General features: G+C 44.8%; 1 protein-coding gene across 2 annotated transcripts in view; it reads right to left on the bottom strand.

The window, feature by feature from the left end:
- Positions 1-26,729, bottom strand: part of FAM107A (family with sequence similarity 107 member A) — a 241,977-nt gene that overhangs the window by 74,755 nt on the left and 140,493 nt on the right. Inside the window, exon 1 of one of the 2 annotated variants that reach the window (XM_077451888.1) lies at positions 21,434-21,647. The exons of the other annotated variant lie outside the window; for it this stretch is intronic. Coding sequence (XP_077308014.1) covers positions 21,434-21,515 — 82 coding nt within the window. The 5' untranslated portion in view covers positions 21,516-21,647. Of the gene's footprint in view, positions 1-21,433; positions 21,648-26,729 lie in introns of those variants that run through there. 2 annotated transcript variants of the gene reach the window in all.

The following is a 26,729-nucleotide window of genomic DNA, read 5'->3' on the forward strand; positions in this document are numbered from 1 at the left end:
GTAGCACATGCGTTATGGGCAATAACGCATGCGGCATGGGTGGCACTGTTACAGCAGAATATGGCATTGGCATCATGGGTGGCACGGTCTCTGCAGGCAGCACATGCATTATGGGCCATAATGCATGTGCTGCCTGCAGAGACCGTGCCCCCCATGCCGCCAATGCCGTAATGTGCTGCAGACAGTGTCACCCATGCCGCCAATGCCATATTGTGCTGCAGACAGTGACACCCATGACGCTAATGTCATAACGCATGTGATGCCTGCAGAGACAGTGCCATCCATGCTGCCAATGGCATTATGTCAGCAAGTAGCACATGCGTTATGCCATTAGTGTCACGGCTGGCACTGTTTACAGCACGTTACAGCATTGGCGGCACTGTCTGCTGGTAGCACATGCTTTATGGCCCATAACGCATGTGCTGCCTGCAGAGACAGTGCCACCTGTGCCGCCAATGCCGTAATGTGCTACAGACAGTGTCACCCATGCCGCCAATGCCGTAATGTGCTACAGACAGTGCCAGCCATGCCTATCGCTTGTAGACAAACCTGCACTTTGTTTCAAGGCGGGGTCTGGGGAGGGGCTGGGGCGGGGCTGAAGGAGGGACCATGGGCGGGGCCAGGGGTGGAGCTGAAGGGGGCCCCGTCAGGTAGGCTGTACGGGGCCCCATGATTTCTATCAGCGGCCCTGCCCCCACCCATTTAGAGACAACAGAGATGTGCACAAAGGGTTACACTGAGGTTTTTGCAGGATAATGCAGATCTTATTTCCAATAATCCATATTCCAATAATGCAACCAGTTCCAACCTCTCAGGCAAAGGAGAGGAGCCCTCTTCCTCATACGGTTTTTATGAACCAGCCATAATATGCACAATAGCTTACCCAGCTGGAGTGTATTCTCGAACCAGGCTGCTTCTCCTACTATAGAAGTCCAGGACCAGGATGTGTTGTCTGGCAGGGATGCCAGGTCACAGAATTGGTGCACAGACTTACAAATAATATTTTAGGTATTCATAGGTGTATTTATGCGAGTAGTTAACTGCTTGCCGGGAGCTGTAACAATTGGTATTATGCAGTAAGCACTCATCTGTGTATGAGCCCCAAGGGATACGCACAAACTGTCGCTAGGAATGTCAGCCATCTGAGGCGTTCTTCATGGCAATGGGAAGACAACAAATATTTAGACATCTAAAAACAATTCTGGTAGGTTTTTAAAAATGCATTCATTCAGAAATAGGATTTTATATATATATATATATATATATATATATACACACACACACACACACACACACACACACACACATACATACATACATACATATATATATATATATATATATATACACACATACACACACACACCTATACATACATATACACACACACACACACACACAGTTGAGCTCAAAACCTGGCAGAAATTGTGAAATTTTGCCATTAATATTGAAAATATGACTGATCATGCCAAAAAAACTGTCTTTTATTTAAGGATAGTGATCACATGAAGCCATTTATTATCACATCGTTTTTTGGATCCTTTTTAAATAATAATGATAACAGAAATCACCCAAGTGGCCCCGATCAAAAGTTTACATACCCTGGAATGTTTGGCCTTGGCAATTAAAGATTAATTTCTCACATTTGTGGCTTTTTAAATCACAATTAGTGTCTGTGTATAGTCAATGAGTTTGTTAGCTCTCACGTGGATGCCCTAAGCAGGCTAGACACAGGGCCATGAGGAGGTAGAAAAGAAAAGTCAAAAGACCTACGCAACAAAGTATTTGAACTTTATAAAGATGGAAAAGGATATAAAAAGATACCCAATTTAATTGTAATTTAATCTCAGTATAAATACAGCTGTTCTGTGAAGCCCTCAGAGGTTTGTTAGGGGACTTTGGTGAGCAAACAGCATTATGAAGGCCAAGAGTCCCATGGTAATGCTGGAGGAGCTGCAGAGATCCACAGCTCAGGTGAATCTGTCCACAGGACAACTATTAGTCGCATACTCAACAAATCTGGCCTTCGTGGAAGAGTGGAAAGAAGAAAGCCATTGTTGAAAGAAAGACATAAGAAGTTCCATTTGCAGTTTGTGAGAAGCCATGTGGGGGACACAGCAAACATGTGGAAGAAGGTGCTCTGGTCAGATGAGACCAAAATTGCACTTTTTGTCCTAAAAGCAAAATGCTATGTGGCGGAAAACTAACACTGCAAATCACCCTGAACAGGAGAGACAATTAAAGCTGTTCATTTTCCTTCCACTTCACAATTATGTGCCACTTTGTGTTGGTCTATCGCATAAAATCCCAATAAAATACATTTACGTTTTTGGTTATAACATGACAAAATGTGGAAAATTTCAAGGGGTATGAATACTTTTTCAAGGGCACTGTATATTCTAGATTGTTAGCTCTAATGAGTAGGGCCTTCTGATTCTGAATTGTATTGTAACTGTACTGTCTGTTCCTCGTGTTGTACAGCACTGCGCAAACTGTTAGCGCTATATAAAGCCTGTATAATAACATAATAATAATATATATATATATATATATATATATATATATATATATAGTGGTACCGCACCAGTGTATGGACCCAGCATTTTCAAGCAGGTGGGTTGAGGGGCTCCAGGGAGCTTGCAATGTTAGGAGGAAACTGACTTTTCAGTTTCCTCATTATTTACTAAAATCAGTTTTGGGATCTGGAGCCCGGGGATTTCGTAGTGATCCGGGTGGGATGAAATCCCCAGTCCTGGGTCCAGATTTTGGGATTCACCAGCACACTGACTGGTCAGGTGTGTGTTGGACTATTTCTAGACACCTGACCATGGTTCTGGGCTCCACCCTCCCGAGGAGTCCAGGCAAGCAAGGGAGAAGCATGTATGGCTGCATGGTGTAGTCAGAGGGCCCAAAGCTGTGGGATGAGCAGTGAGGAAGAGTAAAAGAAGTACAGTCTGTGATCTCTGTTATATGGCCAAGAGGGCTGAAGGGTAAAGCCTAAACGGCAGTACTGCTGACCATAGAGCCAGGTGGCTTGGTATTTTTTTCGCTTACTGCTGTGAAATTGAAACCCCTGCGTGGGAGCTATTGATGGACATTTTCTTTTCTTTTTTAATAAAAGTGGGTCAAAAAGCCCTGAAATTTAGTTTCTGGTATGGATTGGTCTCGCTAGTGAGTGCTACACTTGAGTTAAACAACCCCCAATATTACAATATATACACACAGTATATAAAATAAAATAGCCAATATAACATGCAGACCGCCAGGATGTTTCTTGAGGCTGAGCCAGGTACACAGATACCACATAAACCTGTTCTTCCTCAGAAACTCAGAAGAATGTGCCCTTCTCTCTGCGGATGGTATCATGCATACAAAACAGGCTTTCATAATCCTTAGGAGAAACTACAATGTTAGGCCTGGTTCACACTAGTGTGATACCATACATCGCATGTGATTTGCACTGCATTTCTGTTCAGATCACATGCTATGTCTGTGCCATGCAATTTCAGCCATACAAACTGTACGGCTGAAATCGTACCGCATTCACAACAAAATGGTGCAGGACCCTTTTTTTGGTCCGCACTGGAATCTGATCGCATGGGTGTTCACACGCATGCGATCTGATTCCTGCACCATTTCACAGTTCTCACTGCGATCTGCGAACCGATCTGAGGGAAGTGCCGTTTTTAAGGCAGGGCAAAAGGGGCAGCTGCCCTGGGCCTTGTCATTGTTGTGGGGCCCAAAGCAGCTGCCTCATACTTGCCAGCTATCCTGGTTTAAATTCCCTCGTCCCTCGAGGTTTTAGTCACGTGCTGTGTCCCAATATCTCAGTGTGAAGTGCTGCTACTAATGCTGCCCAGCTCTGCCCTATTGTGGTGTACAGGTGACTCACATGCAGACCCCGTGTTTACATGTAAATGACTGGAATTCATATGTAAATAGCGACGGCTGGCGGCATTGATATGTATATCATGCCCCCCTGAGGTCATATCCACAATAATCTCTAGCAACCAATCAACAAGCAGAAATCATCTGCTGTACCTCTAGCAACTAATCAGTGAGCCATAATGTGTGCTGTACCTTTGGCAACCAGTCAGTGAGCGGTAATGATACACTGTAACCACTGGCAACCAATCGCAATAGCTGCCCAATCTGATTCGGTAAACTGATTTTGAGTCTAGCTGCTATTTATTGTATATCTCAGAGCAGGTGGTGAGCGAAACTGCATGGGGGGCCCCAAGAAAATTTTTGCTCAGGGTCCAATCAATATTAAAGATGGCCCTGTCTGGGTGTGTTGTTAACTTTACATTGACACCCGCAGCAGTTGGCAGGTCTCAGTGTGAACCACTGTGCAATTCAGGTGTGATGCGGGAACCCGCACTATATCCACAGGGTTCTCGCATCGCACTAGTGTGAACTGGGCCTAACAGTGGGTCAAGGTAATTATGGTCCAGGATTGCTGGTTCCTTAAAGCGGACGTTTTTTAACCAGGGTGCCCAGGTACCCTGGGATGCCTTGAAGTTTCTCTATGGGTGCCTTGGCAAAATACCTAAAAAGTGCCCCAAAATTGTATACAAGCTGGCATGCGGATAAAGCTGCCTTTTAGCTAGCCTAGGTTTACAGTGATGCGGGTTTGAAATTTTGCGAGTCTCCATAGGCGACGCTTTAAAAATGTTACCTGGTTAGAGTTACAGAGGAGGTCTAGTGCTAGAATTATTGCTCTCATTCTAAGGTTTGTGGCGATAAATCACACGTGTGATGCCAACACCATTTACATATGTGTGCGCAACTAACGTATGCATTCGCTTCAGCACGTGAGCACGGAGGGATGGAGGCGCATTACATTTTATTTCTTATTTTACTTATGCTTACTTATTTTTACACTGTCCCTTTCATTTTTTTGATCACTTCTATTCTTGTTACAAGAAATGCAAATATCCCTTGTAATAGAAATAAGGAAGATAGGTCCTCTTTATGGAGAGGTCTGGGGTCAAAAAAAAAAAAAAATCTCTTCTTTACCTTTAAAAGCAAAATATAAAAGAAAAAAGTTTGATTTTTAGTTTACAAAAAAAAAAAAAAGGTTTACTTCTACCCTAGACCGGAAGTGTGTCATGATGTCGCTCTGGTGCTCCAAGGCCATAGAGACGATCAGAGACAATGTGGTCTCTGGTAGTCTATGTGACCAGCTGGCCACACAGTCGGATTGTTTCTTGGATGTGCCAGTAAAAACGGTAAAAAACACCAGTTTTGGAAAGTGATACAGTGATTAATGAGCCACTCGGACCACTTTCATAGGAAAGCCAGCCGCCAGCTGAAAAAAACAAAAAATACCAAGGTTATGGCTAATAGCTTCATAACCTTGGTAAACCACTTCAAAGCCGCAACATATATACTTATTGTGGTCGGCAAGTGGCTAACAGCGGTTTCCAATTGTGCAGCAGGAGCTCTGGTACACCCGCTCCATCCCTCATTGCAATGCGTCACACCAAGACAGCAAATAGGCATGCCTTAAAGTGGTTGTAACAAAGCATATCCTCATAGTGCATACTTGCCTCAATCTAAAGCACCGAGCATGATTTCTGTCTTCAGTCCAGTTCCTCTACTATCTGCATGAGTCACTTCTGAAAGGCTGTACCAACTCCAATGGACTGAGGGGGGCATAAAAGAGGATCTCCAGCACACAGCCTGTGATTGACAGCCTCAGATGTACATTTTTTATTTTTGGGATTGTGTAGAGCATGGTGTGTCCCTTCCCTTCACTCATGTTTTCCATGGCTCTGAAAACTGTAAATTCTGGACTTTAAATGGACATTGAGGTGAGAGGGCTACAGATAAATAGGTACAACTTATGTAGGTTGTACTTTGTTTTATCTTTGTGTGTCACCTGAGGCTAGTCACTTCCCTGAGTATATGTAAGAGTTCACAATCACATTAAAGTGGAGTTCCAGACATTTTTGTGTTTATTAAAAGTCAGCAGCTACAAAAAGTGTAGCTGCTGATTTTTAATAAACACACACCCACCTGTCCCACGGTCCAACGATGCGGCCGCCCATACCCTTGCTTCTCTCCCTCACCTCTCCCCAGTGCTGGCATTACAAATGTGGGCACCCAGCTGTGACAGCTTGCAGCTTGACAGCCGGGTGCGTACTGCGCATGTGCGAGTCGTGCTGCACCTCCTCAGTGGTCGTTTAGGCGGGCCTGAGCGAAGGTCCCTGCCCCCCCCCCAAAATGACATGCCAAATGTAGCATGGGGGGGGGGGGGTGAGGGATGTTTAAAGGGCAACGGGCAACTTCCCCTTTTGGGTGGAGCTCTGCATTAACTTCAATTTTAGAGTTGAGTCACAAACAAAGTGCATTGGTTTGTGGGCCCCCTGGGCATTGGGGAACACATTTCGTTATAGGAGTTTTAAAGGCAGAAGGTTTTTATCATAATACATTCAATGCATTAAGATAAAAGACCTTGTTTGCAGCAGCCACCCCAGCTTCGCCTAATTACTTACCTGAGCCCCATCTCACTCCAGCGATGTCCATGAATGTCTAAGCCGTCCAGGACACTCCTCCTGATTGGCTGAGACACAGCATAGATGCCATTGGCTGTCAAAGTCAATTAGCCAATCAGGGGAGAAAAGGGGGCGGGGCCAGGTCAGGTCTCCGTGTCTGAATGGATACATGGAGCTCTGACTCGGCTTGGGTGCCCCCTGTAGCAAGCTGCTGGCTGAGGGTCACACAAAGGAGGGAGGGGCTTGGAGCAGCAAAGAGGGACCCAAGAAGAGGAGAATTTGGGATGCTCTGTGCAAACCCAACTGCACATAGGAGGCAAGTATGGCATGTTTGTTATTATGTTATTTTTTTAACAAAACTTTATAATCGCTTTAAGCTTTAACATACACAGGCGATCTGGCCCATCAACGTCAAATCCTGATGTTTTTGGCAGTTAGGAGGTACAGATGTAGCATCCATCCCTGCCAGCAGCCTGGATAAGGATTTCTTGTAGGGTTGGACCAATACCCCCCTTTTTTTTTTTTTTTTTTATCGCTGAGTACCGATACTTGCACACAAGTACTCGCCGATAACGAATATGGTGCAATTTGAGCCCATACTAAATGAATGGGCTCAAATGCACTGCAAAGAATTGCATGTTATTTGAGCAGGACCGCAGTATGATTTCTGTCTGAATTGCATGTGGTTTCCTGTGTGAATCCAGGCTAAAATCACTATTACAAGCCTGGGTTCACACAGGATCGGTGCAGGAAACCACATGCGATTCAGACAGAAATCACACTGCAGTCCTGTCATAGATTTTGATAGGCTGGAGGGGCACCTGTGCCTCTTGGGCACTTGTAAAATGCCATGATTTGACACTGATGGGCCAAATTGCTTATGTAGCCAATCATGAGGCCTCAGCAACATTTTGGACAAAGGCAACAGGAAAATGGTGCCCAGGGGCCCATTTCTGTGACACCCATAAATAGAGATGACCAGTCAGGACTAAACCAGGAGGCACAAAACTGAAGAACAACAGTTCTCCAGTCTTGCTGAGAGATTCTATAGATAACATTCTCCTGGGTCTGTCACCATACATTGAACTGCATTACCTTGTTTTACCTCCACCGCTAATGGTGGTTCCTTGTGTTATATGACTTGGTTGATGTTATGCTGCTCTTCCTTTCCATCAGGACTTCTCAGAGCTGTGCTCCTTGCCCTAATGTCATAAAGTTCCCTGTGTACTCTAAGTATAAAGCTGGCGTCTCAGTCAAAGGGTTATCTCCACTAGTAAGGCCTACACAGAGGCGACAAGGCCTGACGTTACCTCACAAACAAACAAATAAAGACGTGACCTGGTACTCGAGGAGAGCGCTCATAAACTGTCTGACACCAAATGCAATAAAAATATTATGTGTTGTCACATACATTTCCTCATTTTCTGCTGAAGGGATAAATGCATGTCTGAGTGATCTAAAGGGCTCATGTATGAGGGGTGTCATTATGATGTGCGTTTGAAATGCGCAGATCAGAAAAATTCCTTTAACTTCAATGGAGCAGTACACATGACTGTCCAGAGACTGCGTTTGACCTGCTTTAGCATTGCGCCGTGTTTCTTTGGATGCCACATGTCCTATTGAGCTGCATAGAAAGCAGGATAAAAATGCAGCATTTTCTTATCAAATGCCGCATTTTCTGTCTGGATGCAGCTACATTCATTCGCATTGAAATTGCAGTTTTTGACACAAACGGATTGATGTGAAAAAATAGGGTGAAAACTGCGGCTTTCCCTTCCCCTGCTCTTCACGGGCATCCTCCCTCCACCTCGGTGGCCAATTTCTTCTCTTTTAGGCCAATCGGAAAAGAGGTCTCAGGCCTGCTTCTGATTGGGGATCAGTGTTTCAATAGCGAATATTCATTCTCTGTTGCAACACCTGGGTGGGCTCCTGGAGCAATGCTCTGCGCCCACCCTATTTTGAAGCCTATTAGAGCCTTGGGTTCTAATCAGGCACTTCAAAAAACACCTCTGCGCCTGTAATTCACGCGCCTGGCATCCTAAAAGAGGCCGGACGCATGAATGGGGGGGTGGCGGTGTCCTGTCAAAATAGAGGCCAGGCCATCAGGCATGTACTGGCCATTGGGGCTACTGGGAGTTTCCCGGTGGGCCGATGGCTCAGTGGGCCAATTTGAATGACAGCCTGTCAAAGTAATGGCTCCAACAGGATCACAGGAGGCCCCATGATACTCTCCTGTTCCCCCCACGCTGTCCCCCCTCTCTCCTCCACCCCCATGCTGTCCCCTTCTGTCCTCCACCCCCACTGTGTCCTCCACCCCCCACTGTGTCCTTTACCCCCACTGTGTCCTCCACCCCCTACTGTGTCCCCCACCCCCTACTGTGTCCTCCACCCCCCACTGTGTCCCCCTGTGTCCTCCACCCCTCTGTGTCCTCCACCGCCCACTGTGTCCTCCACCCCCACGGTGTTCAACTGTGTCCTCCACCCCCCCCCCCCCCCCCACAGTGTCCCCCTGTGTCCTTCACCACCCACGCTGTCCCTCTGTGTGCTCCACCCCACTCTCCAACAGTATATATATATATATATATATATATATATATATATATATATATGTATGTATATGTATATATATATATATATATATATATATATATATATATATATATATATATATATATATATATATATATATATATATATATACTGTTTTTGTGCGTGTTTGCAAAATTAAAGTGGCCTGGTCTGGATGAAATCCAGGGCCAAATTTTCGTCCCAGTCCAGCCCTGGAGGCCATGGATAAAGCATGGGGGTGGCGGGCCATCACTGCTAGGGACTATAGACTATGGGATTAGGTTGTTTGTAGGTAGGGCAGCGCACAATGGAGGGGGAGGATGAAAGGTTCGGGAGATCACAGAGGATGTTACAAGGAGGCAAAAATAAATAAACACGGGAAGAAGAGATTATAGATTTCAGGGGCATTAAATAATAAATGTGCCTGAATAATTTTTGGAGAATGATATAGTTGAGGTTTCACTCCTGCTGTTGCAAAGATAGTAGGCTCTATCTACTAAAAAATATTGAAAATTGAAAAAGAATGAAGAATGGAGAGTAATGGCCCGTACACACAAGCGGATTTCAGAAAAAACTTGGATGGTTTTTCCAACGGAATTCCGCTCAAGCTTAGCTTGTATACACACAGGTCACACAAAAGTTCTCTGAACTTTCGACCATCAAGAACGCGGTGATGTACAACACTACGACGAGCCAAGAAAATGAAGTTCAATGCTTCAGAGCATGCATCAAATTGTTTCCAAGCATGCGTAGGAATTTAGCGCGTCAGAATTGGTACTGACGATCGGAATTTCCGATTGGAACTTTTTCCGACCGAAAAATTGAGAACCTGCTCTCAGTCTCACATGGAGCATACACAAGGTCGGTATTTCTAACCAAAAGTTCACATCGGACTTTTGCTGGCGGAATTTTTCGATTGTGTGTACGGAGCATAAGACCCCTTTGAAATGCCAACAGACAGTTGGGACTGGGGATACCACTCTCCCTAAAAAAAATAGGTGATTCCACCTACTGGTGTTGGCCCAATCTTGACTTATGTGACCTTTTTTAATATCTGTTACAGAGCCAGATGACATTCCCGTGGATTACATCCAGGGTTTAATAGAAGAGACAAACAACCTTGATGTTTGGATGACTATAACAACGCTTGTCAGCTCAAAATCTTCAGCACTGAACCAGAACAAACACAACGCTTGATCCTATCAAGATGGAAAGATTACCAGGAAAAATTCAGTTTCGGGCCAAGACAAGCAGCACAGAGAAGCCCTGAGGACAGGTGATGTCCTCGCCCCATGCTGGCCCCAGACGTCTTGGAGTAAACTCGTTGTGTATGTATGTACAGGATTCGGAGGCCTCATTACAAGACCATTACACAGGTTATCACATCTTATAATACAGGCTGCTTCTGGTTGGTGATAATTGAGGTTCTATACGGTGTCTATTGAGGAGAGCATTGTTCACACCGTCATACTGAAGTGTACACCTATGTGGGGGCCGTGTTTTGTTTGCACAGATGTTCTACAGATGGCTACACTTGTGTGCAGTCCCCTTCATGTCAATTGGGATGCAACAACTTCATGGACACAGCCGCTGCTACCAGTTTGACATCCATGTGGTTGTGGTCCCCAACCTCATTCTCTCTGTGTTCAGGGACCCACACAGATGTCAAACTGGGGGTATTAGAAGTGTCTGTGTAGCCTGAGCATTCCAATTGATGTGAATGGGACTGCCTGCACAGGAATGCACCTTTACGGAAATGTACAGGTAAGGCCCCTTGTAAACGAGGCCTATCATAGTTGAAATAAAGTTTTACCGTAGTTTAAAAAGTTGCAGCGTAGAGAAATCTTTATATGCATGCACCGCAACTAAAGTGATCGCAGTTAGCTTCAGGGTTTTGTGACAAGCGACTGCCCTTCTGCTTAGTGAACACAGAAGGTAGCTTGCTCAGCAACAGGCACCATTCAAAGAATACTTTGTATTCTCTCAATGAATGCAAGGCAATCTGTAATTGGCCGAGGTGGAGAGATGGAGTGGTGGCGTCACAATCTCCACTTCGTCCAATCAGAGAATGTTTTACATGAATTGAGAAAATGCAAAGCAATCTCTGAATGGTCTGGTTTATAAACCAGCGGCGGCCCATCCATAGGGACCCCCCTCCCCCCTCATTTTTCATCTGGCCCCCGATCTAAATACAGGCATACCCCACTTTTATGTACACAATGGGGGTTTATTTACTAAAGCTGGAAAGTGCAAAATCAGGCTCACTTCTGCATAGAAACCAATGAGCTTCTAACTCCAGCTTGTTCAATTAAGCTTTGGTAATAAAACCTGGAAGCTCATTGGTTTCTATGCAAAAGTCAGCCTGATTTTGCACTCTTCAGCTTTAGTAAATAAACCCCAATGTGTACTTAGAAGTGGGGTATGCCTGTACAGGGCGCCAGACCATGGATTCCAATATGGGGGGTGTTATTTTTTGAAGCACGTGATTAGAGCCAGAGGCTCTAATATGCTTCAAAAAATGGTGGGCTCCGTAAGGTAGAATCTGTAAGCAATGCTGGGACTAGTAAGTAAAAGCCCTGCATGGATAAAGTACATGTTTGCTGTAGATTTGCAGTCCCAATGTGTGCGGTCTATTTATTTATTTTTTTAAACTTGTCTCTGTGCTGTTCTGCATATTGTAAGAGGGATACGTTGTGTCATTTGCGTAGTAATGGCTTTCTTCTGGTGACTCGACCATGCAGCCCATCTTTCTTCAAGTGCCTCCTTATTATGCATCTTGAAACAGCCACACCAAATGTTTTCAGAGAGTCCTGTATTTCACCTGAAGTTATTTGTGGGTTTTTCTTTGCATCCAAAACAATTTTCCTGGCAGTTGTGGCTGAAATTGTTGTTGGTCTACCTGACCGTGGTTTGGTTTCAACAGAACCCCTCATTTTCCACTTCTTGATTAGAAATGGAACACTGCTGATTGGCATTCTCAATTTCCTGATTATCTTTTTATATCCCTTTCCTGTTTTCTACAGTTCAGCTACCTTTTCCTGCAGATCCTTTGACAATTCTTTTGCTTTCCCCATGACTCAGAATCCAGAAACGTCAGTGCAGCACTGGATGAAAGATGCAAGGGTCTGTCAGGAATCCAGAAACTCATTGACCTTTTATACACACACACACACACACACACACTAATTACAAGCAAACAGATCACAGGTGGGGATGGTTACCATTATTAGACATTCAAACCCTTTTGTGTCAACTTGTGTGCATGTTATCAGGCCAAAATCACCAGGGTATGTAAACTTTTGATCATGGTCATTTGGGTAGCTTCTGTTGTGATTATGATTTAAAAAGAGTAAATACAGTTGATTAATAATAAATGGCTCCAGCCAAACCCTAACCATGAGTGAAAGAAATGTTTTTGTGTTATCATTCACATTCTCTGAAAAATGGCCAAGAAATCATAAATTCTGCCAGGGTATGTAAACTTATGAGCATATTAGACGCATTACAGGAATTATTCACGACAGCTGTGCGAATGCTGTGGATCTGATTGGGTGGATGACTACATGGGTAGAAGGATGAGTGAATGGACAGATGATTGGATGGATGGGTGAGTGAGTGGGTGGATGGGTTGATGGATGAATGGGTGGATGGATAGATGATTGGGTGGATGACTACATAGATGGATGGGTGGAAGGATTGGTGGATGGATAGATAGATGATTGGGTGGCTGGATGGAAGGATGGGTTGATGGATGAGTGGGTGGATGCATGGATAACTACATAACTGGATGGGTGGATGGATTGATAGATGATTGGATGGAGGATTGGATAGAAGGATGGATGAGTGGATGGATGGGTTGATGGATGGGTGGATGGATGGATGGGTGGAAAGATGATTGGGTGGATGAGTACATGGATGGATGGATGGGTGGAAGGATGGGTGGGTGAATGGATGGATGAATAGATGATTGGGTGGATGCCTATATAGATAGATGGATGAATGGGTGGATGGATAGATAGATGATTGGGTGGAAGGATGGTTGGGTGGATGGATGGATAGATGATTGGGTGGATGCCTATATAGATGGATGAATGGGTGGAAGGATTGGTGGATGGATAGATAGATAGATGATTGGGTGGATGATTGGATGGATGGAAATCTACACTTTCAAAAAGAAATCAGCAACCTTCTCATATTCCTGTCCTCACAAGCTCCATCACAAAAGTAGGAATTAATTAGCCATGGCAACTGTAAACATGTTAAACACGCACGCTAACCCACAGACAACGGATAGTGTGAGAATGTCTTTCTAGTAGCACAGACTATAAATATCCTTTTGTTCAATAAGAATATGCTGAGAATTCTCTGCAATACAATATACCATATTTATCGGCGTATAACACGCACATTCATTTTAGGAGGAAAGTTTCAGGAAAAAAACTTACATTTTAAATAAAAAACGTTGAAGAAAAATAAGGGTCAGTGCCCATCAATGCAGCCTCACCATTGCCATGAATGCTGCCCGATCAGTGCCCATCAATGCAGCCTCACCATTACCATGAATGCAGCCTGATCAGTGCCCATCTGCAGCCTTACCATTACCATGAATGCAGCCTGATCAGTGCCCATCAATGCAGCCTCACCATTACCATGAATGCAGCCAGATCAGTGCCCATCAATGCAGCCTCACCATTACCATGAATGCAGCCTGATCAGTGCCCATCAATGCAGCCTCACCATTACCATGAATGCAGCCAGATCAGTGCCCATCAATGCAGCCTCACCATTACCATGAATGCAGCCTGATCAGTGCCCATCAATGCAGCCTCACCATTAGCATGAATGCAGCCTGATCAGTGCCCATCAATGCAGCCTCACCATTACCATGAATGCAGCCAGATCAGTGCCCATCAATGCAGCCTCACCATTACCATGAATGCAGCCAGATCAGTGCCCATCAATGCAGCCTCACCATTACCATGAATGCAGCCTGATCAGTGCCCATCAATGCAGCCTCACCATTACCATGAATGCAGCCAGATCAGTGCCCATCAATGCAGCCTCACCATTACCATGAATGCAGCCTGATCAGTGCCCATCAATGCAGCCTCACCATTACCATGAATGCAGCCTGATCAGTGCCCATCAATGCAGCCTCACCATTACCATGAATGCAGCCTGATCAGTGCCCATCTGCAGCCTTACCTCAGATTACTACAGCCTCGGAGGGACGGGGGGGGGGGGGCGGTACGAGCGCCGTCATTTTACATACAGAGATAATCTCCTGTTTACTCAGCGGCCTCTGTAATACAAAGTTCTATGATAGACAGAACAGCGGTCCAATGCCGACCCAGGAGACGGGACTTCCTATTACAGAGGGCGCTGAGTAAACAGGAGATTCTTGCTGTATGTAATCTGATGGCGCTCGTCCCGCAGCTGCCCCCCCCCCCCCCCCGTCCCACGATTTTCAGGGTGAATAGGTGAATGTTATATGCCAATAAATATAGCAATTATTAGAACAATTCAGTCTCCATGCACTCTAACTGTAAAACACAATTCTTATGGCGTCCTCTCCTTACAAGTTTAATTATTGTACCACCATGACAGAAGTCTGGCTGCCAGACTGACGCTGACCTGGAACAAGATTAGATATAAAACAAATCTAACTTTCATTTGTTGCACACTCCAGGGGGTGCAGTCAAGGGAGGCCCCGCCTCACCTGTCATGAACATAACAAAAAATAAAAAATAAGAATAAATAAATAAAAATAAATACATTTTTTTTTTAAATCAAGCTTCGAGTGTTATAGTTTGGCGGCCTGGGGTCACCTCTCACTGCCGTGTCATAGAAAGGGGAATGTGTCTAAAAGACAAATGCTCTGTTCCAGCCCAGCCATCTTAAAGGGGAGGGCCAGCTGAAAAAAACATTTTTTTTAAAGTCAGCAGCTACAAACACTGTAGCTCCTGACTTTTAAATAAGCAGGCTTACCTGTCCAGGGTGCCCGCGATGTCGGCCGCCCAAGGCCGACCCGTCCCTCGGCTCTCAGGTCCCGGCGCCGCCATTCCAACTAAGGGAAGCAGGCAGGGCCTTGCGGCTTCACTGCCCGTTTCCTACTGCGCATGCGTGAGTCGCCCAGCGCTTTGTGAATGGGGCACGCTGTGTTCTGGGACACAGTTCCCAGAACACACAGCGCCCCATTACCCGGAAGATGACATGTGGAGGAGAGAAGACCGAAGATCACCGCAGAGTAGGAAGAGGCAGATTAGGACGATCTGCCTAGCAACAGGCATTTCTAGTAAGTTTTTAAAAAACATTATCTTTTTTTCAGATTTTTTGCAACATTTTATTGTACTTTTGTTTTTCTATACTATAAGGAAAAAACTTGTGTTTATGGTATAAGATTTACCCACAATCCCATGTTTTTCTCACACAGTTAAGAGGGAGAAACTGCTTCTGTTGAAAAGCTAAATCATAAATTTATATGCTATATGTTATAACTTAAATTTTTTTTTCTATCTATTTACTGTGAAATTACTGTATTGAAGGTATAACTTCAAACTTCAGTTATTTATCCGTAAAATACAATTTCATGAAAAAAAAAAAATATAAAATAAATAAAAATAACGATGTTAATGCGAGTGAATAGATACCAAACATGTCACGCTTTAAAATTGAGCAAACTTGTGGAATGCTTTAAATTTTTTTACAGGTTACATGTTTTAGAGTTACAGAGGAGGTCAAGTGCTAGAATTATTGCTCTCGCTCTAACGATGGCAATGTATGTAACCTGTGTGTATCTGGCTCTGATACTAGCCAGTGCCTCACCAGCTGCTGACCTCACCGCACGGCCCTGGCACACTCATGTCATGTCTGAATATAAAAGTATTGGAGGCAGACACAGCATGGTACCTGACTTATTCGGAAGGTAGTGGGATTTATCTCATGCCAGGTATACTTTAAAGCTGAACTCCGGTCAGCCTTTAGCTTCAAGACAAGAGGGTAAGGACGGTCTGGCTGGTGACAGCTTAAAGTGTTACTAAACCCAGGACCCTGCATTCACTATATCTGGTCTCCTACAGTACACAGAACATGGAAATGCAATTATTTTAGTAAATATAAACTGCTAAATACATTTTCTCATCAGCAGTATATAGCAGTCTTGTGACTTCTATCAGTGTCTGGTTAAAGCGTGTAGGAGGAGCTTTCATTCTACTCTGACTGTCCTTTGAGGCTGCAGGGTCCCCTGACCCTCTGTCTGGACAGTGCTGATTGGCCCTGGATCACAAGCACCCTCCCAAAAAAACACACAAAAAACTCTCTAGCAATAGACACCAAACTGAGCATGTGCAGAGTGCCTCGAAGGCTCTGTACTATAAGGAGATGGACTGGGGACTGTGGAAGAAGGAGGCGATCAGAAAAGACAGGCTCAAACAGCCTTTTTACACAATGCGAATGATTAACCCCTAAAGCCTAGTACACACTATTCATTTATTTTTATTTTTTCATTCATTCCAATGGGCTGAATGAAAAAAAAAACTGAAGTGACTGGGAGGAGCCACTGTGCTAACTATGCGATATTAACCCCCGCTCCCCCCGGTGAGCTATTGTGTTCTGACGGGGGGCGGCCCTACCGCCAGAACACGCCACCCAGCTTCTGCCGAAAAGGGCATGACCGAAAAAGGTCTGCTGATCGGCATCCAAACAGTGCTCTAGTCGCCTAGTGGTTAAAAGCACATAGGAAATGTTTACTAACACCGAAGTGTGCAAAATCTGGTGCAGCTCTGCATAGAAATCAATCAAGCTGAACCAGCTGAAGTTAGAAGCTAATTGGTTACTATGCACAACTGTACCAGATTCTGAGTGCTCCAGTTTTAGTAAATTCCCCTTCTAGTGTTATTTCTGTCTACTGCCCAATGCCTCTGCTATCAGCATGGATCACTTCTGACAAGTTTCCCTGACACCAAGAGAAAAAAGGTGACATGGGAGGCACCTCCAGCTGGTTGACAGGCTCAGCTTTGTTCCTGTGTGCTGTGTGAAAGGGGTGTGTCTCTACCCTCCAATCAGCTGCCAGAGCTCTCTCCGCTGAGCTCTGCAGAGTGTAACTTCAGCTCCCCGCCCCCTTTTTCTGAACTCTCAGACAAGCTTTATAAATTCAGCACTTGAAGATGTAGAGAAAAGAAAACTGCACATACACATATATAACTTATGTAGGAATGTTTCCTATCGGACCGCTTTGTCGGATATTCCGACTGTGTGTGGTCTGCATCGGACTGTTTCTGTCGGAATATCCGATGGACCAATTTTTCCAACTTGCCAGTAAAATTTTCCGACAAAATGCTCCTATCGGACATACTCCGTTCATGTGTAGCCTACTCCGACGGACAAAGTGCCACGCATGCTCGGATCAAATTCCTAGACCAAAGCTATTGGCTACTAGCCTGAACGTAGTCCCGTCGTAACGAAATAACGTCATCACGTTATGTACAATCGGATTTTCCGACAACTTAGTCCAACCGTGTGTATGCAACATCACTCAGACAGATTTGGTTGTCGGAATCTCCGACCGTGTGTACAAGGGCTTATATGTTTCACCTTTAGGGCTCATGCATACGGCCATATAAAATACTGCGATCAGATCTGTACTACGTATAATGTTATAGAGTTCTAAAAGCAGCACCATTGTATCGCATGGCCACATTCACACAGCAGCCTTGTGCTCAGGTCTCTTCTGCTATGTTCAGGACCGCAAACCCAAAGTAGAAAATTCTGCCTCTGTGGTCCGGATGTGAACATATTTTATGAGTTATACATATAAACATTTGTGCGATTTACGCATCACGTGTTCATTTAATTCTTTAACAATTATGCACACATAGACAATTAATTATAGGATTGGATGGGAGATGGAAGAAGAATTTTTACGGGTTTATATATTTATATGGATAGAAACATCAACATAGTATGTAAATGTTAGAATATTTTTTTATAACGCAGGAACTTTCTACCAGCATGATGCTGCGTCCGTTTCTGTTCTCTGTTACGTCTGTGTGCACGAGCCCTGTATGGAACTGAGAAAAAGCCTTTCCAAGAACATAAAGCTTCCTGAGACAGTGACAGCTTACTAGGGGTAATAGCTATCAGCAAGGCTTTTTAGTAAGGCAGTGCAAAGAGCAATAATAATAATATTATATTTAAAGGGTAATATTAACAGTAATAATAAAACTATATGTAAAAAGTAATAATAGCAGTAATAATAATTATATATGTAAAAGTAATAATAATAAAACCAGGGCTTTTTTTCTCAGAGAATACGTGCAGGAACTCCCTCCTTCCGAGTCACCTCTTGTGTCCACATCCAAGCACAATTGCTTGGTTCCACCCCATATCCACCTCCGAGCCCCATTCCTTGGTTCCACTCCCTACCCACCTCCGAGCACCATTCCTTGGTTCCACTCCCTACCCACCTCCGAGCACCATTCCTTGGTTCTACTCCCTACCCACCTCCGAGCACCATTCCTTGGGTCCACTCCCTACCCACCTCCGAGCACCATTCCTTGGTTCCACTCCCTACCCACCTCCGAGCACCATTCCTTGGTTCCACTCCCTACCCACCTCCGAGCACCATTCCTTGGTTCCACCCCCTACCCACCTCCGAGCACCATTCCTTGGTTCTACTCCCTACCCACCTCCGAGTACCATTCCTTGGTTCTACTCCCTACCCACCTCCGAGCACCATTCCTTGGTTCTACTCCCTACCCACCTCCGAGCACCATTCCTTGGTTCCACTCCCTACCCACCTCCGAGCACCATTCCTTGGTTCCACTCCCTACCCCCCTCCGAGCACCATTCCTTGGTTCCACCCCCTACCCACCTCCGAGCACCATTCTTTGGTTCCACCCTCTACCCACCTCCAAGCACCATTCCTTGGTTTCACCCCCTACCCACCTCCGAGAACCATTCCTTGGTTCCACTCCCTACCCACCCCTGAGCACCATTTCTTGGTTCCACCCCCTACCCACCTCCGAGCACCACTCCTTGGTTCCACTCCCTACCCACTTCTGAGCTCCATTCCTTGGTTCCACTCCCTACACACTTATGAACACCATTCCTTGATTCTACCCCCTACCCACCTCTGAGCACCATTCCTTGGTTCAACTCCCTACCCACCTCCGAGAACCATTCCTTGGTTCCACTCCCTACCCACCCCTGAGCACCATTTCTTGGTTCCACCCCCTACCCACCTCCGAGCACCACTCCTTGGTTCCACTCCCTACCCACTTCTGAGCTCCATTCCTTGGTTCCACTCCCTACACACTTATGAACACCATTCCTTGATTCTACCCCCTACCCACCTCTGAGCACCATTCCTTGGTTCAACTCCCTACCCACATTCGAGCACAATTCCTTGGTTCCACCCTCTACCCACCTCCGAGCAGCGTTCCTTGGTTCCACTCCCTACCCACCTCTGAGCACCGTTCCTTGGTTCCAACCCCTACCTACCTCTCACTAATGGATACAGAACCAAGTATCAATTTCTGGTGTTAAGTAATTTGTATGTAATTTGTTAATGATAGGAAGTAAAATAGATCCCCTGTAGCCAGCAACCATGGAGAACCCCCAGCAACAATAGACTCTGAACAGCTAGCAACAATAAACCCCTCCCTCAACAGTAAATGTCTCCCAGAAATGATTGTCTCCCAGTAGCAAGTGCACTTGGAAGTAAAGTTGCTGTAGATCCAAGGGGGGCATGCAATGATAATAAAAAACAGCATTTTATCTTGCACATAAACTTGGATGATAAAATCAGCAGAGCTTCCACTTATTTCAGATCTACCCCTTAGATTTAGAGCGATTGCACTTCCAAATGCACTTGCAGTGCAAAGTGGATTTGCCTTTTCATAAATAACCCCCATAGTTACATAGTAGGTGAGGTAAAAAAAAAAGACACAAGTCCATCAAGTCCAACCTATGTGTGTGATTATATGTCAGTATTACATTGTATATCCCTGTATGTTTTGGTCGTTCAGGTGCTTATCTAATAGTTTCTTAAAACTATCGGTGCCCCGCTGAGACCACCGCCTGTGGAAATGGATTCCACATCCTTGCCGCTCTTACAGTAAAGAACCCTCTACATAGTTTAAGGTTAAACCTCTTTTCTTCTCATTTTAATGAGAATAGTTAATATTAATAATAATATTAATAATAATACTATATGTAAAGAGTAATAATAAACAATAATAGTATCATATGTAAAAGAGTAATAATAATAATAGTAATAATAATGCCATATGTAGAGAGTAATAATAATAAGTAAAATGCTAATAATAATATTACTGTATATGTAAAAAGTAATAATATTAATAGCAATAATAAATAATAATACTACCATATGTAAAGAGTAATAATAATAGTAATACTATTACTATATGTAGAGAGTAATAATAATAAGAAAATACTACTAATAATAATAATAGTACTGTATATGTAAAAAGTAATAATAATATTAATAACAATAATAAATAATAATAATATTATATGTAAAGAGTAATAATAATAGTAAAAATACTCTATGTAAAGAGTAATAATAAAATGAAGAAAAAGAAGTAAAAATATTACTATGTAAAAAGTAATAATATTAATAATACTGTATGTAAAGAACAAAAACAATAATAATACTAAAAAATAATAATACGAATACTACATGTAAAATGCAATAATAATCATCATAATCATAAGCAATAATAATTATTATAAAGGGCAAGGACCCAAAGCAACCAATCAGAATAAATCTCTTGACTTGATATGAGTCCAGTCAGATCTTATAATCTGGTTTATGGCTCTGCACACTTTTGTCTCTCACTATCCTGATGGATAATTCTCGCTCTGGACGGTCAGTGGGTTGGCAGACCGCGGAACCTTCCTCGATATTCTTCAGCAGCGGACCGGTCTGGATCGCACTTACAGACCGCCGCACTCCTTATACACAGAACGCATTTCCTATTTTTAATTTATCCATTTTCTGCTTTGACGATTGCAGTGAGTGTGGGTGGTGCGTTTGATCAGAATCGCCCAATCAGATGAAGAATAAACGCAGAAGATTTATTTTCTGATTGGATGTAATGTGTTTTGTGTTCTCTTACAAATCTTCTTTTTAGTTTCTGATCCTGAAATGATGCACGTGTCTCTCATCGATAGAGCCAAGTAATCGATTTTTTTTACAGCAATCTAATCACAAAAAATGAAAGACAGACAAGCCACCCACGTTGTGGAGCAGATCGATCGGAATATAATATGTGATCGTATTCTCCTCCTTCCCACCAGACACCCTATTCCAGGTTATGAGATGAACATAAACAGTCGCTTACCGGACTTGACCAGCATAGCTCTGTGCATCCCGGTCCCTGCGGATTCCGGTACCCTGACCCGGTCAAACCACTTCTGAGACATTCTCCTCGCCCCCCCTGTACGGTGATCTATGGAACGTTCGCTCTGCCTCTCCTCCAGCCCCGCAGCCGGCCGCGCTCGGTCATTGATATGGAACTGCAAAGCTCTCACTTGTACACGATCTTTTCTGGGAGAGCGAGGAGTCACGTGACTGAGCGACTGTATAGCCAAGTCCTCCCCTGCTGACAGCATTCAGCTCCAACAAAACCATTTCCCCGGGACTCTGCAATCTTCCACAATTAGGAGCCCACACAATGTGCAGAGCATTGCACCTTTCCAGGTCTCTGCTTACACTTTCTATAGACGAGCACTGCATGACAATTCTGCACCCACACATGTGCAGATCATCGATTCTCCACAATCTGTGCAGATCATTGATACTTCACAATCTGTGCAGAGCATCGATTCTCCACAATCTGTGCAGATCATCACCTTCCCCACACATGTGCAGATCATCGATTGTTCACAATCTGTGCAGCTCATTGCCTTCCCCACAATCTGTGCAGATCATCGCCCTCCCAAACACGTGCAGAGCATCGATTCTTCACAATCTGTGCAGATCATCACCTTCCCCACACACAGTGTGCAGATCATCGCCTTCTCCACACATGTGCAGATCATCGATTGTTCACAATCTGTGCAGCTCATCGCCTTCCCCACAATCTGTGCAGATCATCGCCCTCCCAAACACGTGCAGATCATCGATTCTCCACAATCTGTGCAGATCATTGATACTTCACAATCTGTGCAGATCATCGATTCTTCACAATCTGTGCAGATCATCACCTTCCCCACACACAGTGTGCAAATCATCGATTGTTCACAATCTGTGCAGATCATCGATTGTTCACAGTGTGCAGATCATCACCTTCTCCACACATGTGCAGATCATCACCTTCTCCACACATGTGCAGATCATCGCCTTCTTCACACACTGTGCAGATCATAGCCTTCTCCACATGTGCAGATCATCGCCTTCTCCACACATGTGCAGATCATCGCCTTCTCCACACATGTGCAGATCATCGCCTTCTCCACACATGTGCAGATCATTGCCTTCTCCACACATGTGCAGATCATCGCCTTCTCCACACATGTGCAGATCATCGCCTTCTCCACACATGTGCAGATCATCGCCTTCTCCACACATGTGCAGATCATCGCCTTCTCCACACATGTGCAGATCATCACCTTCTTCACACAGTGTGCAGATCATAGCCTTCTCCACATGTGCAGATCATCGTCTTCTCCACACAGTGTGCAGATCATCACTTTCTGCACACATGTGCAGATCATCACCTTCTTCACACAGTGTGCAGATCATAGCCTTCTCCACATGTGCAGATCATCGTCTTCTCCACACAGTGTGCAGATCATCACTTTCTGCACACATGTGCAGATCATCGCCTTCTCCACACAGTGTGCAGATCATCGCCTTCTCCACACAGTGTGCAGATCATCGCCTTCTCCACACAGTGTGCAGATCATCGCCTTCTCCACACAATGTGCAGATCATCGCCTTCTCCACACAGTGTGCAGATCATCACCTTCTCCATACATGTGCAGATCATCGCCTTTTTCACACAGTGTGCAGATCATCGATTCTTCACCATCTTCACCATCTGTGCAGATCATCAATTCTTCACAGTGTGCAGCTCATCGCCTTCTCCACACGTGCAGATCATCGCCTTCTCCACAGTGTGCAGATCATCGCATTCTCCACACATGTGCAGATCATCACCTTCTCCACACAGTGTGCAGATCATCGCTTTTTCCCCACAGTGTGCAGAATATTACCTTCTTCACACATGTGCAGATCATCGTTTTCTCCACACTGTGCAGATCATCGCCTTTTTCACACACAGTGTGCAGATCATCAATTCTTCACCATCTTCACCATCTGTGAAGATCATCGATTCTTCACAGTGTGCAGCTCATCGCCTTCTCCACACGTGCAGCTCATCGCCTTCTCCACACAGTGTGCAGATCATCGCCTTCTCCACAGTGTGCAGATCATCGCATTCTCCACACATGTGCAGATCATCACCTTCTCCACACAGTGTGCAGATCATTGCCTTCTCCACACAGTGTGCAGATCATTGCCTTCTCCACACAGTGTGCAGATCATCGCCTTCTCCACACAGTGTGCAGATCATCGCCTTCTTCACACAGTGTGCAGATCATCGCCTTCTTCACACAGTGTGCAGATCATCGCCTTCTTCACACAGTGTGCAGATCATCGCCTTCTTCACACAGTGTGCAGATCATCGCCTTCTGTACACAGTGCGCAGATCATCGCCTTCTTCACACAGTGTGCAGATCATCGCCTTCTTCACACAGTGTGCAGATCATCGTCTTTTTCACACAGTGTGCAGATCATCGCCTTCTTCACACAGTGTGCAGATCATCGCCTTCTCCACACAGTGTGCAGATCATCGCCTTCTTCACACAGTGTGCAGATCATCGCCTTCTTCACACAGTGTGCAGATCATCGCCTTCTTCACACAGTGTGCAGATCATCGTCTTCTTCACACAGTGTGCAGATCATCGTCTTTTTCACACAGTGTGCAGATCATCGCCTTCTTCACACAGTGTGCAGATCATCGCCTTCTCCACACAGTGTGCAGATCATCGCCTTCTTCACACAGTGTGCAGTCAGATCATCGCCTTCTTCACACAGTGTGCAGATCATCGCCTTCTTCACACAGTGTGCAGATCATCGATTCTTCACAATCTGTGCAGATCATCGCCTTCTCAACACACAGTATGCAGATCAAGAAGAAGAGATTCTAGTGGAAGTGAAGGAACTGTTACACCTTGTGTTAGGAACTGTTAAAGACTGTTGCCATAGAAGACAGCATTCCTACACATGCAGATGAGGCGTCTCGCTGGATGCCTTTCTCTGCATGGCTGTCCTCCTGTTGAAGTCTTAGAGTCTGACAATTAATCTTGTAACTACCTAAGAGTGTCCTAACCCTCTCTCCCAAAGTTCTGTTAAGAAAAATTAAATCTATTTTGCATTCAAGATGTGTCTGGCATCCAACGAATCTAACTGCTTTGCACCCACCATGCCTCACAACCTACCATATACAGAAGGATGTCAGCCATCTCTGGCCTGGCACCTTGCTACAGAATCCATGTGTCTGGCGCTCCATAGATTAGGAGGCCGGACACACGGATGGGAGGGCGGCGCCACTGTGCCCTGCATTATGTGCCGCCACTGGTGCCTAGGCACTTCTGTGCTTACATTCTGTACAGCTACCGTATATATCTGCAACTGTTGCCCCAGACTGCCAATCTCAGGAGATTAGGAGATGTCACTTTCATAGCTCCCAACTGTCCCTGATTTCTAGGGACTGTCCCTGATTTGGAGCAAAGTCCCTCTGTCCCTCTTTCCTCCTCATTTGTCCCTCATTTTGGTCTGATCTATATAGATGTATATAAAATGCACTTTTTATCTTTCAAAAAGCGTTTTCCAGAGCTAAACCTTGATCTGATTTCTAAATTGCTGCATATGTAAATTCCAGAAGCCAATATAAAGGATTAGTAGTGCTAAAAAACACTTGTGAGTTTACCCATACTTGTTTTTTTTTCTGTACAATTCTCCTTTAAGGGGGCGTGGCAAGGGGTGTCTCCTATGCCTGCATACTTTTGCTGCTAGGTGTCCCTTATTCCAATTTCAAAAAGTTGGGAGGTGTGCACTACTGTGCGCCATTGACCGGAGGAGGTAAAGTCCCGCAGCCACATAAAGACAGGGCAGAACAAAGCATTATAAGTAATGGGAAAAGCCCAATTGCAAGGAGACCACAGGTAATATTGTTAAATAGTCTTTTGTCCTCTGCCAGATTCCTCTTTAAAAGCAGAGAAAAGTATATTTTATACAATAGGCACAAAAGGTCAAAAGCAATTTACTGCTTCTAATCCATGTTACTCTACTGCATGCCTTAATGACTTTTATCTAAACCCAATGCTAGTAACTGTGTCATTGTATGGTTTATAGAAGGCTGGTGTGAGGTCAATCCAAATAACAAGGTGTGTCCTAGACAAAAGCATCCTTTGTCAAGAATTCAGCCTGTAATCACATTGACCTTGTGCCAGCCAGGCTCTGGTTGATGAAACAGATCACAAGAAGGAAGACATAACAGGGAAATAGCGCAGTGTACAACCGCAGTTTGTCTTGGACGGATGTTCCCATTTGTATTGCAAGCAGAGAAATGTATTACCAGGTCCCGCCTAATCGCTAAACTGGTTTAATTAAAAAAAAAGACAGTGATGTTTTGAAGGGAACTTTTCTGACTGTCCTAACAAAAGCACATTATGAAAGCGGGCACCTCAAAGTATGGGAAATTGCCTTCAGGGAACTTTCACACCAGGTGTGCTGGGCACAATAAACCTCCTTCCTATGAGGTCATTTCAAACCACCATGCCGCGCAAGTATGCGCTGAAAAAGAGGAGAGCTTGCAACACTCTTTTCCATTCAACATAGTGCAACACAATCTGCTTCGCTGTGACCAGTAGAACTTAAAGCGGACCTCCACCCTGAAGGGGAAGTTCCGCTCATCTGATCCCTCCCCCCCCTCCGGTGCCACAAGTGGCACCTTTCAGGGGGGAGGGAGGTGCAGATACCTGGATAATCCAGGTATCTGCACCCACTTCCGGGACAAGCTAGCTGCAGCTAGCCACAGATGCCCCCCCTCCCCCGTTGTGTTCTGGGAAACACAGTTCTCAGGACACAGTGGGGACCAGTGGAGATGCGCAGCGCGACTTGCGCATGCGCAGTAGGGAACCGGGCAGTGAAGCTGCGATGCTTCACTTCCCGATTCCCTGACAGAGGATGGCGAGCAATCGCTTTTGTCTCTCCGCTGCCCCTGCCGCCGACATTGCTGGACCCTGGGACAGGTAAGTGTCAATTTATTAAAAATCAGCAGCTGCAATATTTGTAGCTGCTGGCTTTTAATATTTTTTTTTTAAGGTGCAACTCCTCTTTAAAGAGGAACTTTAGTCCCCTTGATCATGACTCCATCCCCTTGCCCATATTCCAGTGCATGTGCTAATGTGCTAAAAGGCTCTGCACAGCCTGCAGGATGCAGCACAGCCCTGCGGCACATCTGCAACTGTGGTGAGAAAGGAGTGCACAAAAAAAAAGGGCTTAAAAAATCCCAGCTGTGGTAGAGGGAGGGGGCTGGAGCCAGGTACACCCATATTGTTGTAGAGCAC

The sequence above is a fragment of the Lithobates pipiens genome, unplaced genomic scaffold (genome assembly GCF_037356315.1).
Source record: "Lithobates pipiens isolate NorthernLeopardFrog02 unplaced genomic scaffold, aLitPip1_a1.2 Scaffold_23, whole genome shotgun sequence".
Classification (NCBI taxonomy): Eukaryota; Metazoa; Chordata; class Amphibia; order Anura; family Ranidae; genus Lithobates; species Lithobates pipiens.